At 44.8% G+C, this 14,376-nt stretch overlaps 1 protein-coding gene across 1 annotated transcript in view; it reads left to right on the forward strand.

Moving 5' to 3' along the window:
• The window catches only part of LOC141105653 (alpha-2-macroglobulin-like protein 1), a 245,551-nt gene that overhangs the window by 187,887 nt on the left and 43,288 nt on the right, over positions 1-14,376 (forward strand). The window contains exons 25-27 of the mRNA XM_073595630.1: positions 3,576-3,657; positions 7,974-8,130; positions 14,226-14,300. Of these exons, the coding sequence (XP_073451731.1) occupies positions 3,576-3,657; positions 7,974-8,130; positions 14,226-14,300 (314 nt within the window). The remainder of the gene's footprint in view (positions 1-3,575; positions 3,658-7,973; positions 8,131-14,225; positions 14,301-14,376) is intronic.

Genomic DNA, 14,376 nt, shown 5'->3' on the forward strand with positions numbered 1-14,376 from the left:
AATAAATTTAAAAGAGCGAACAAAAGTTCTGGATGGCTTAACTCCAATGTAAAAATGCATACAAAAGCAAAGGAGAAGGCCTTCAAAAAATACAAGGTTGAGGGATCATCATCAGCATTCAGACTTTTTAAAGAATGCAACAAGAAATGTAAGGGTGCAATTAGGGTGGCTAATGCCATGTACACACGACCGGTTTTGCGTCAGGATAAACTCCGAAGGTTTCTCAGACGGAACGCCGACGGAATTTCGCTCAAGCGGACTTGCATACACACGGTCACACCAAAGTCCGACCGTCCAAAACGAGGTGACGTACAACACATACGACGGGACTAGAAAAAAGAAGTTCAATAGCCAGTAGCCGATAGCTTACGTCTCGTACTTGCTTCAGAGCATGTGTCGTTCTGGTCCATCGGAACAGCATACAGACGAGCGGTTTTCCCAATGCAGTGTTTATCCTCATGACACATCACAGGAAGCACCTCCATAGTTAAAATAGGACAGAATTACAATTAGACTTGGAAAACTTAACATTAATAAATCACCGGGATCAGATGGTTGCATCCGAGGGTACTTAGGGAACTCAGTTAAGTAAATGCCAGACCATTGTTCCTAATTTTTACTGACAGTCTACTGACTGGAATGGTACCAGCTGATCGGAGAAAAGCCAATGTAGCACCAATATTTAAAAAAGGGCTCAAAATACATCCCTGGGAATTAGAGACCAGTTAGCTTAACATCAATAGTATGCAAGCTCTTGGAGGGGATGGTAAGGGACTATATACAAGATTTTAGTAATAAAAACTGTATCATTAGCAGTAATCACCATGGATTCATGAAGAATCGTTCTTGCCAAACCAATCTATTAACCTTCTATGAGGAGGGGAGTTGCCATCTAGATAAAGGAAGGCCCGTAGACGTGGTCTATCTGGATTTTGTAAAAGCGTTTACTGTACAAAATAAGGTCTGTTGGCATAGACCATAGGGTCAGTACATGGATTGAAAACTGGCTACAAGGGCGAGTTCAGAGGGTGGTGATAAATGGTCAGGGGTGGGTAGTGGGGTCCCCCAGGGTTCTGTGCTGGGACCAATCCTATTTATTTTGTTCATAAACGACCTGGAGGATGGGGTAAACAGTTCAATCTCTGTATAACTACTCCGCAGGATGTGCAAACCTTGCAAGAAGATCTGAACAAATTAATGGGGTGGGCAACTACATGACAAATGAGGTTCAATGTAGAAAAATGTAAAATAATGCATTTGGGTGGCAAAAATATGAATGCAATTTATACATTGGGGGGAGAACCTCTGGGGGAATCTAGGATGGAAAAGGACCTGGGGGTCCTAGTAGATGATAGGCTCAGCAATGTCATGCAATGCCAATCTGCTGCTAACAAAGCATTAAAAAGGGGATTAATTCCAGAGATAAAACAATAATTCTCCCACTCTACAAGACTCTAAAGTATGCTGTCCAGTTCTGGACACCAGTCCTCAGGAAGGATGTACTGGAAATGGAGCGAGTACAAAGAAGAATAACAAAGCTAATAGAGAGTCTGGAGGATATTAGTTATGAAGAAAGGTTGCGAGCACTGAACTTATTCTCTCTGGAGAAGAGACGCTTACAAATACCGTACTGGTGACTCCACAATAGGAATAAAACTTTTTTGCAGAAGGTAGTTTAACAAGACATGTGGCCACTCATTAAAGTTAGAAGAAAAGAGGTTTAACCTTAACCACCTCAATACCAGGCACTTACACCCCCTTCCTGCCCAAGCCAATTTTCAGCTTTCAGTGCTGTCGCTGTTTAAATGACAATTGTGCAGTCATGCTACACTGTACCCAAACAGAATTTTTATCATTTTGTTCCCACAAATAGAGCTTTCTTTTGGTGGTATTTGATCACCTCTGTGGTTTTTATTTTTTGCTAAACAAATAAAAAAATACCTAAAATTTTTTAAAAAAGAAAAAGTTTTTCTTTTGTTTCTGTTATAAAACTTGGTAAATAAGTAAGTTTTCTCCTTCACTGATGGGCCCTGATAAGGCGGCACTGATGGGTACTGATAAGGTGACACTGATGAGGTGGCACCAATGTGGTGGCACTGATGGGCACTGATGATGGGCACTGATAGGCAGCACTGATGGGTGGCACTGATATGCAGCACTGATGGGCATTGATAGGCGGGACTGATAGGCACTCATGGGTGGCACTGGTGGGCACTGATGGGCACTCATGGGTGGCACTGGTGGGCAGTGATGGGTACTGATAGGCGACACTGATGAGCACTGAAAGGCTGCACTGATGGGTACTTATGGGTGGCACTGATAGGCAGAACTGCTGGGCACTGATGGCCACTGAGAGGCGGCACTGCTGGGCACTGATGCGTGGCACTGATGGGCACTGATATGCGGCACTGATAGATGGCATTAATAGGCATCACTGATGGCACTGGCAGGCATTGGGAATGGGCACTGATTGGCAACTGCCTGGGCACTGATTGGCATTTCCCTGGTGGTCTAGGGTGGCATTCTTGGTGGTCCAGAGTGGTGCCAATCCCTGGTGGTCCTGGCGGCATCCTGGTGGTCCTGGGTGGGCATCCGAGGGGTGACTGCGCTGATAAATAATCAGCACAGACCCCCCCTGTCAGGAGAGTAGCTAGAGGAGAGGAGAGCTGTCAGAGGCTCTTTATCGAGATCGGTGTAGCGGTGTGTCTGACTGACACACCGCACCACCAATCGCCACGATGCGCACCCCTACAGGCGCGCAAGAGCGGTCATTCTGGGTGGACATCATATGACAGCCTCCCAGAACGAGAGCCGCGCCGCCTAGCCATCATTTGACGGCCGGCGGGCGTGAGGAGGTTAAACTGTGTAGAGGGTTATTTACTGTAAGAGCGGCAAGGATGTGGAATTCCCTTCCACAGGCGGTGGTCTCAGCAGGGAGCATCGTTAGTTTCAAAAAACTATTAGACAAGCACCTGAACGACCACAACATACAGGGATATGACATTTTTGTTTCATGAATGTTTGTACTGGGTGCTCCCCAATACCCACCTCAGTGTTTTACCACCCATTGAGTGTTCTGTGTGGAACCATCAGAGAAGTAGCAGCCAAGACCAGAACAAGGTCTATCTGTACGGCACATTCACTTCACATTGGCACCAGAGAAGGAGGATTTAATTCTGTGACAGATCCAGGAATATCAATACCTCACTCATACTAGGCCACCACCTACACATTATTTTTTTCAACCAGCAGGGAGAACCTGACCAATGGATTTGGGCTTTACAGACATTCTTATTCAAGCCCCCTTTATGAATGAGGAATGAGGACCATTGCTTGTGTTAGAGTATTGATAAAAGTTGGTTATTATAAAAGGTCCCCAGCACTCTTTAAAGCTAGCCAACAAGTAAGTTGGCTATAAAATGGACTATTGAGGCTCGCAACAATAAAAAAATATAGCAGAGAATCGTTAATTTTGTGTGTTGTTTGCTTTGTTTTTTTTGTCTTTTATCATAATAGCTAATGAAAACTAAAATAATGAATAGCTGTACTGAATGTAATTCATTTATTTTATATAGGATATCAGAGAGAGCTGACATTCAAACATAATGACGGGTCATATAGTGCATTTGGATCGGGAGATCCAGAGGGTAACACATGGTGAGTTATTATCTTTATTATGCATTATTTATAATATGTGGTATTATGGATTAAATAATGAAGGATTTCTGAATGCAAACCCCAAACAAGAGATGGAGGAAATTATGTGAGAATTGGAAATGTATAGGGTACTGCCAACATCCTTAGTTAAATGGAATGGGAGGAAATATGCAAGTAGTGCACAAAAAGTCGCCCCTTATGACTTTTAAGGCAGAGAAGTATGGAGAGTAACAATATGTTAAAAAATGCACATAAGTGCCAACTTTATTAATTATAGAAAACATAGTAATAGAGATATATGAATACAAAATTCACTTTAAAATACATCAATGAATCAGTCATATACAAGGTAATTGTATCAACCCAAAGCTCACAATTCACTGCCTAAATCGAGTTGGGGTCAGACGGATAGATTTACAGCATACATCCCGACATGTTTTGGAAATTCACATTGATATATAATATTCCTTCATCAGGGGATTTAAAATTGGGTGATTTGATCCTTATCTGTAATATAAATGTAATCATATAATAGTAGAGGTAATAACAGCATTCGTGTGGTAATATAGGAAAGTGCCAATAATTACACTTTACACTGTATTCTATATTGAGGCTTGTGATACTTAAATACCCTGTTTCCCCAAAAATAAGACCTAGCGTGATTGTCGGTGATGGCTGCAATATAAGCCCTACCCCCCAAATAAGCCCTAGTTAGTGGCGTCGCTAGGGGGTGGCTTTTGGGGCTATAGCCCTGAAACTGGGGCCCATAGCCCCGAGTCTCTGCAGGGGTCCCCAAGGGGAGGGGAGGCCCTCTGAGGACCATGATGTAAGTGGGGGGGCTCTCTGGGATCCTGATGATAAGGGGGAGGCTCTCTGGGCACCCTGATGCAAGGGGGAGGCTCTCTGTGGTCCCTGATGCAAGGGGGAGGCTCTCTGGGGTCCCTGATGCAAGGGGGAGGCTCTCTGGGGTCCCTGATGCAAGGGGGAGGCTCTCTAGGGACCCTGATGCAAGGGGGAGGCTCTCTGGGGACCCTGATGCAAGGGGGAGGCTCTCTGGGGACCCTGATGCAAGGGGGAGGCTCTCTGGGGTCCCTGATGCAAGGGGGAGGCTCTCTGGGGAACCTGATATAAGGGGGAGGCTCTCTGGGGACCCTGATGTAAGTGGGGGGCTCTCTGGGTATATACATACACATGTATTTTAAGTAATATACATGTGTATGCCCACCTAAGCGCATGGCTTTCTTTACTACACTGCTATGGGCTCTAGCCCCAGATCATTTGTAGACCTAGCAACGCCCCTGGCCCTAGTTAAAGTCCTTGTAGGACTTATTTGGGGGGTAGGGCTTATATTGCAGCCATCACCGACAATCACGCTAGGTCTTATTTTTGGGGAAACAGGGTAGATGGGATTCATTACAAATCATAACAAGAGAGAAGCAGTAACCAGGGAGGAAAAAGGCTGGCTGAGAGGTCCACAGAGATGTAGGATGGGCAGTCATGGATCCAAAAAATCACTGCAGCGCATCCACAAGAAACGCCTGATTGGAGTCTAGCATTCAAGATATACTGTTTAGGAAATCACACAGAGAGGACAAATTAAATTAGTCCTACATATGGCATAAAGGAATATGAGAAATTACAGCATAGAGACAGGGGAATATGTATCCTTGGTTAGCCTGTATAGATAATCTATTTACCTTCAACTGTACACTTGAAGGTAAATAGATTATCTATACAGGCTGTAATGAATCCCATCTATGTAAGTATCACGAGCCTCGATATAGAAAACCATGTAAAGTGTAATTATTGGCACTTTCCTATATCACCACACGAATGCTGTTATTACCTCTACTATTATATGATTAAATTTATATTACAGATAAGGATCAAATCACCCAATTGTAAATCCCCTGATGAAGGAATATTATATATCAATGTGAATTTCCAAAACATGTCGGGATGTATGCCGTAAATCTATCCGTCTGACCCCAACTCGATTTAGGCAGTGGATTGTGAGCTTTGGGTTGATACAATTACCTTGTATATGACTGATTCATTTATATTTTTTAAAGTGAATTCTGTATTCATATATCTCTATTACTATTTTTTCTATAATTAATAAAGTTGGCACTTATGTGCATTTTTTACATATTGTTACTCTCTATACTTCTCTGCCTTAAAAGTCCTAAAGGGCGACTTTTTGTGCACTAGTTGCATATTTCCTCCCATTCCAAACTCCAAACAAGCAATGTTAAAAATATGACAAAGTTGAAAAAAGCTTTACTCAAACAAATGTGCAGTGTAAGTGGGGGAAGAAAACTGTTTGCAATAGGTAGAAGTATGGAAGTACATGAACTTCAAAGCCATGAAGGCCTTTTTTTTTTGGCATTAAAGCAGGGTGTACATGGACTGAAAATGACTTTTGGTCCTTGTGTACTGCTGTCTGATCAACAGAAGTAAGTCTAACGACCAGCTTCTGTAAAATGGTCATGCTGGAAAACAGCATTCGATCAGCTCTTGCAGCCAATGGCTGCGAGCGATGATCTGTGTATTCAGGTGGGAGGATCTCCCTTGTCAGAATACAAACAGAGCAGCAAAGGAGATCCCTACATCACACATCGTTTGTGTTGATGTGGGGATCTGTACATTTTTTTTTTTCGTTTGAACGAACAAAAGACTGAACATGTATACCCTTATTAAGGAGGAACTGCAGTCTGCTCACATAATTTGTAATAAAAACATCTTTGCCATTCTGAAGCTTCCCTCCAACCACTTTGCGTATTATTTTATATATACTGTGATTCTGTACTTGCCAAATATGCTGCCGAAATCTCCCTCCACTGAGTCTGACTGTGGGTAGCTGAAGCTGCTTTCTGTTCACTTCCTGTATTTACACAGAGGCACACCTCCAGCTCTGCAGCTCTCATTGGTCCTCTTATGACTCATCCCCCCTCCCTTCCTGGCAAACACTCACAAGAGTGAGATAGAGAGCTGTGCATGATGTCATCAGCCTAGGCTAATGACCAGACAAGAAACAGGAAGTGGGCTGTATAAGGTATTTACTGGCAGAAAAAAAAATGTTTTACTGTCCAAAGTTAAAACAACAACAAGGGCAGAAGATTTAATAGATGGAAAGTTGAAAAAATGACTGAAGGTTCCGCTTTAATGCCCCGTACACACGGTCGGACTTTGTTCGGACATTCCGACAACAAAATCCTAGAATTTTTTCTGACGGATGTTGGCTCAAACTTGTCTTGCATACACACGGTCACACAAAGTTGTTGGAAAATCCGATCGTTCTGAACGTAAAACACGTACGTCGGGACTATAAACGGGGCAGTGGCCAATAGCTTTCATCTCTTTATTTATTCTGAGCATGCGTGGCACTTTGTCCGTCGGATTTGTGTACACACGATCGGAATTTCCGACAACGGATTTTGTTGTCGGAAAATTTTATCTCCTGCTCTCCAACTTTGTGTGTCGGAAAATCTGATGGAAAATGTCCGATGGAGCCTACACACGGTCGGAATTTCCGACAACACGCTCCGATCGGACATTTTCCATCGGAAAATCCCACCGTGTGTACGGGGCATATGTCTTATCTGGAAGGGGATTCTAATGGGGATTCTAAAGGTTTCCAATTTAAAATTTCTAAATCTTTGATACTTAGGAGAAGGTGAAGCTTGTTATTGAGCTAGATGTACACATAAACAATTAAATCCTTTATGATTTATCAGGTTAATTTAATTTTAAAAGTCATTTTCAATATTTTCAGTAGCTTTCATTAAAATAATACCTGATGATCCTGCCCTGAGAAATGCCAGGCAGCCATCCTTTGCTGGAGTGCATTCATGTAGACAAGAAGTGGCTGCTAAAGGGTTGCAGTATAAAGTATAAAAGCCCTCAGACCTTGAACAATACTCTATTGATGCAATGGGGTTGATTTACTAAAATTGGAGGGTGCAAAACCTGGTGTAGCTCTGCATAGAAACCAATCAGCTTCCAGGTTTTTTTTTTTTTGTCAAAGCTTAATTGAACACGCTGAAGTTAAAAGCTGATTGGCTACCATGCACAGCTGAACTAGAATTTGTACTCTCCCAATTCAATAAATCAACCCCAATGTAAATCTGTGCTGGATTGTAATTTTTCATCTGTTTTATCAGCAGAACTGATTACCAAATGCTGTATGCATTGACGTTGTATTGTATCATAAGACATGCTTTATCCCAAATCCCTATATAGCCACAGTTTATAACAACAGCCAAAATTCAGAACATTATCTCTATTTCATTATTTATTATTTGACTTTATTGCAGGCTGACAGCTTTTGTAGTGAAATCTTTCAGCAATGCTCGCCCATACATCTTCATAGATGAAACACACTTGAATAAATCGTTCAACTGGCTACGAGAGCATCGTAAGGAAAGTGGGTGCTTCAGAAGTGTGGGACAACTCTTTAATAGTGCCTTGAAGGTACAGTAAAGTTTGTTAGAAATACATGGAAGTAAATAACTACATGTCGTATGTGATAGAATCCCATCCGTTGTTTACTTTCCTCACTGATTGCCCACTCAGGCCCCATGGGCTATATTGGGGAGACAGGTGACATCTCACTTGCTTTCTCATACCTGGAAGCACTGGGATTTTTACAGACTGTCGAAGCAGATCCGCCTGCTAGGCAGTAGCGGCCCGTCCATAGGGGGCACACGGGTGCCGCCCCCCCATCCATGCGTCCGGCTCCCTAATCTACATACTCTAATTGGCTTCAAAAAAGGGCATGCTCAGGGGGCAGAGCACTGCACCCCGAGCCCACCCACTTGTGTGACAATAGTGAATTAATATTCACTATTGTCTTTTGTAACAAAACGTCCCACACTCCACTTGAGTGCATTCGTCATACACCTCTTCCTTCCAGTCTGAATGTAGGTATCGGATATTCCAACCACCGCCAACCACAAACAAGACAATACTCATTTGGTTGCTCACCATCCATGAACTGTTTATTTAAAACACAGATACACAGGTAATACTCGGGACAATCCCCCCCCCCCCTTTGCATTATGGACAGTGTAGACTGTCCAATCAGCAGGGAGAGCTGTTGGAGGAATCCCCCTCCCTCCCTCCTCACAGCAAACACACTTACACATCCCATAATATCCAAGGCAGACAGGCACAATAGAGCAGTGGAATACAAGCACACCCCAAATGACCCAGCAGAGAGTACACAACAAAATGAAACAATATAATATATATATATATATATATATATATATATATATGGCTTTTTTTCAGCGGGAACGCGGGGGAAAGCAGTTCCGGCACCTCCAGCACTGAATGTATGTAATTGCATGGGGTGTGAGGTGTGCTGGAGGGTCTATTGATGTTGGCTGCTGGGGGATCTATTGTCACTGGTGGGGATCTGATTTTGTGTGAGGGTCTATTGTTGGTGATGGGGAATCTATTGTTGCTGGGGGGGTCTTATGTTGCTGGAAGGGGTCTACTGTTGAGGGAGAGGTCTATTTTTACTGGCTGATGGAGGATCTATTGATGCTGGCTGCTGGGAGATCTGTTGTTGCTGCTGGGGGGGTCTAATGTTGCTTGGGTGGATATTTTGTTACTGGGTGTGATATTTTGTTGTGGGTAGTTCACTGTTGCTGCAGGGAATCTATTGTTGTTGGGGTGGAGTCCATTGTTGCTGGGGGAGTCTATTGTTGTGTGAGGATCTATTGCTGGGATTCTATTGTTCCTGGCTGCAGGGGATCTATTTTACTGCTTTTTCTTTTTATCATCAACTTGTTCCATACAAATGTTTTAGCACCACAAAATGATACTTGGTTCTGTATTCTCTAAAAGGGGCAGTACTGGTAGGTGGGTAGGGGGTGGAATCAAGGGACAGTGGTTAGAGGTGGGTAGGGGGCAGAGACAAGGGGTGACTCAGACGGGAGGAGTTCCTGCACCTATTCTCCGAGAAAAAAAGCCCTGTATATATATATATATATATATATATATATATATATATATATATATATATATATACACACACACAACATTCCAGTGTGGTTTTACAGTGAACCCGATTAGTACAGATCAGACTGGGATTTTCGGTCACCCTCTGCCCTAAAAGAGACACAGGGTGACTTAGACATAGGAGGTGCATGGGGAGCTGAAACAACGGTTTCCCAACCTCCCCAAGGGATTCTGGGTTCACACAGCTCCCCTTTCGGCAGGAGATTAACAGAGGAGGAAACCCCAGAGGGGTTGACCCTGAAGTTAGTCAGTAGTTCCAGTCCCCCAATGCCGGTATCCACACAGTACCCCAAATAAATTGTCCCAAACAGAGCATTACTCACCCAGCCAACCTCTGCCTCTCTCAGAGTACATACCCGCTGCTGGGGAGACGTGCAGACTGGCCCTTCTCCCTGGAGTGCTTTCAGCCACTGGAGAAAAGACAGGTTGACTGGGTTCACTCCATCATGCTGTTGGGGATCTTGGCCGACTGCCCAGCATCCCTGGCGTATAAGTGGAGACTGAAGTCCCCTCCAATTTTGGTAGATAAAAATCCCCCAATGCTTGCAAAGCATGGCTGACATCCTCCTATCTCAGTGCTGCACCATTTTCTGGGATTGTTAGTGGAGACCGAAGTCATTTCCACTTTCACAGGAACTCCCTCTTCTGTTAGTTGAGGGCAGAGGCCAGCAGCACTCTGCTCTGTTGTCAGCTCTTCTGCTGGGTTGTTGTGAGTGGAGACCACAGTTCCGTCCACCAATAACAGCTCAAGCTGCAGTTGTGTGCAGAGGCCAGTAGCATTCTGCCCTGTTAGCACTACAGCCGAGGACCCCACATCATCCACTCTGGCTAACTGTTGGGGAGTGACCGTCACTTTCTCACCATGGGCCCCTGGAACTGTGGGGCAGAGGTCTTGGACCCTCTGTCCATTGGCTAGTGCTTCAGCTGGAGGAGTCTCTTGTAACGCCACAGATGCTTCTGTTGGTGCTGGGCAAAACTCAGTGAAGTTTGGCCCTGATACCAGCTCTTCTGCTGGAAGCTCACCCGGTTGTTCTTCCTCAGAAAAAAAGTCTATCAAATTCCCCGTCTCTGCAACTGGTGTCTGGGAATAGAGGTTCACCATCTCCTGTCTGTGGAACCCAGAAGATGCTATCACATGCAGGGCAGAGGTTAGCAGAGCTCTGCCCTGTTGTCAGCACTTCAGCTTTGGGGATGGCAATCTCCGGATTTTCCACTGCCGATTCTCTGGCATGCTGCTGGACAGGCACATTCCTCCACCCAACCTCATTTTGTGCAGAAACAGGATCGTCAAGGTCAGTCAGCACTTGCTGCATTTGCCATAAGACCTTTGCGTCCATAGCTGCGGGGGGCAAGTGGGTAAAGCACACTGTTACTACGCCACATTGCCAACTCTTCATCCAGGATTTCAGAGCTGTCTGCTGATACTTCTTGATAGTCCCGGGCAAAGGGAGCCCAGCCCTGGCGCTGAGCAGAGTCTAGCAGCCGCCTGTAGGTGATCTCCAGATCCCATTCCTGAACGGCCAGACACTCTATATCTTCCAGTGCCCAGTGCACTTCCGAGACGTTCAGTATCTCTTCTCCGAAATCCATGATTTCATCTAAACGCCACTCCAAATCACTCCCACAGTTAGGGTCCCCTGTCAGCTTCACATACAACAGTCCCAGGTCGCCATAGCCAAAGCCTTGTGTTGGACTGTCATCTGCTATCCAAGGGCAAGCTTGGGAAACATGCCACCGGAGGGCTCTGTAGCTCTCATTCAACCGCATCTCTGCCTAGACCAGCCTGCTTAACTCAGCTGTCTGCTCCTTCTGTGTTTTTTCTCCCAAAAGCAGCAACCGCAATCCATACTGCAATCCATACCTTTCCTGGATGGAGGGGAGAACTTTTCCCTGGTGGTGCTGCTCACGGGCTAGCGTTTCCTTCCAGAGTTTGCAGCGGATAGAATCATACTATCCCAGCAGGACCTGCTCTGATACTGGTTCTCAGTGCTGTATCTGCATCTCTCGCAACTTCCTTCCGAATTCCTCTTCCATGGCAGCTGGTATCTGTAAATCTCCTCTCCTGCTATCTGGACCTTAGATCCAGGTGGAGGTTTGGATATCCCAGACTGCAGGAAGTGTCCCACTGCTTGCCACCAATGTAACGAAACGTCTTGAGTGCTTTCGTCATACACCGCTTCCTTCCAGTCTGAATATAGGTATTGGATATTCCAACCGCTGACAACCACAAACAAGACAATACTTGTTTGGTTACTCACCATGGACTGTTTATTGAAAACACAGGTACACAGGTAATACGCGGGACAATTCCGGGCAGGATAGACTGTCCAATCAGCAGGGAGACCTGTTGGAGGAATCCCCCTCCCTTCTCACAACAAACACACTTACACATCCCATAATATCCAAGGCAGACAGACACAATAGAACAGTGGAATACAGCCACGCCCACCCAAAACGACCCAGCAACAAAATGAGACAATATAATATATATATATATATATATATATATATATATATATATATATATATATATATATTCCAGTGTGGTTGTACAGTGAGTCAGATTAGTACAGATCAGACTTGGGTTCTCGGTCACCCTGTGCTCCTATTAGAGAGACACAAGGTGACTTAGACATAGGAGGTGCATGGGGAGCTAAAACAAGGGTTTCCCAACCTCCCCAAAGATTCTGGGTTCCACATGCCCTCCCATCACAGTCTTCCTGATTCTCCTCCCGGCCAATTAGGAAGCGGTTCCAGAGACCCGATTGGCCGGGAGTCTTAGGACCCCCCGGCCAATCGGGTTCTCAGTCAGGAGTCAGGTCCCAGATCCTGTTCGGCCTGGAGGATTAGCAATGGCCCCGAAGCGAGGAGCTGCAGCCCAGTTCCATGTCTGCCTGATCTGCCTCCTTCCTAGGGTAAGGTGGCCTCTGATTGCTGCCGCATTCCCATCCATCTCCTGCGTGGGGGGCCCGCATTACCATTCATCTCAGGCATGGGGGGGGTCCACCGCATTCCCGTCTGTCTACCATGCGCACAGGGGGAATCGCTGCATTCTCATCCATCTCCTGCCATCAAAATATTGAGCACCAGCCTCCTCTGCAGCTAGGGAAGCTGTAGTTACCTGGAAAAGGCTGAGGGCCTGAGGGCAGATTTGTTTTGCTCTCATTTCTGGTTGGGTGCGGTATATTTAAAGGGTCTATTTAGGGATCAGGAATATTTTACTTATTTCAGAAGTATGATGGGCTTCTTTCACACTGAAAGTTTTACACACTCATTTTAGCAGTGCTTTAGAGAGTAGTTTTAGCACTGTTTCAGCTGCTAGCGGGGCACTCTGAACCCCAAAAAAGGGTTAAAAACTCCCATTTTGCTGCGCTTTCAAAGCGCTGCCTATTCATTCCAATACGCACTGCATTTTGGGAGCACTAAATACAACCCGCCCCAAAGATTCTGCTTGTAGGTCTTAAAGTTCAAAATGCTCCCACAACTCTTGTTGTAGCCTTCTTCAAAATATTACAACAGAGAGTATTATGCCGTGTACACACGACCGGACTTTTTCGACAGCAAAGGCCCGACAGAACGAATCCGTCGGACAATTCGACCGTGTTTGGGCTTCATCGGACTTTTGCTGTCGGAAAATCAGACGGACTTTAGATCTAGAACATGTTTCAAATCTTTCCGAGGGACTCGAGTCCAGTCGAAAAATCCGTTCATCTGTATGCTAGTCCGACGAGCGAAAACCACAGCTATTGGCTACTGACTATGAACTTCTTTATTCTAGTCCGGTCCTAAGTCATTACGGTCGAATCCATCGGACTTTGTTGTGATCATATGTAGACAAGTCCGATTCGATGGAACTCCGTTGAAACTCCGTCGAAAAGTCCTTTCGCGTTGAGTCCGTCGAAAAGTCCGGTCGTGTGTACACGGCATAAGACTCCCTTGTAATGGCCATAACTGGTGTACAGGCATTGTGATCTCAGGCTTTAGTTCCATCAACCAGTTTCACCTGAGATATAAGAAACTGTAATGTGGTTTAGCTTCCCAGCATGAACCAAAAACTGAAATATGCAATTTTTGTAAAATGCTGGAGGGTTTAAAAACTTACTGATCAATCACTCCACTGACCAGTGATTTACATCTCCAGCCTGCTTTCCTTAGGGCTCATATACACATAGACTGGGTTGACCGCCAGCAGCGACAAAACCCATGAAAATTGCGCCACAATTTTACCGCAACTTGGACGGGTTTTGTGGCCGGCGGTCAAAACATTCCTATCCTGAACACAAATTTTCCATGTTCAGGAGAGGGAGGTTGAGGAAGGTTGAACCTCTGCTGACTGTAGCAGCTTCTAAACTCTTGTAAAGGCCTACAGTATGTGTGCATGGACACATAGGCTTTTATGGAGTTAAGTTTAGGAGCTTTGGCACAAAAAACGCCAAACGCTCCTAAACTTAAGTTTAGAAGCTGTAGTGTACATGAGCCCTTAATGAATTTTCAGATTTGTTTATATTGTGAATATCAATGTTGTAATCTCTATGTTCCAGGGAGGAGTGGAAGATGACATTTCTCTATCAGCCTATGTAACAATCGCATTGATAGAGTCTGGTGTATCTGTAGAGGTAAGAGATTGCATCACGGGAATATTATGGTTGATATCATATTAAAACATAGAGAGGACAATGGGGCTCATCTTAT

Source organism: Aquarana catesbeiana, linkage group LG08, assembly GCF_042186555.1.
Source record: "Aquarana catesbeiana isolate 2022-GZ linkage group LG08, ASM4218655v1, whole genome shotgun sequence".
Classification (NCBI taxonomy): Eukaryota; Metazoa; Chordata; class Amphibia; order Anura; family Ranidae; genus Aquarana; species Aquarana catesbeiana.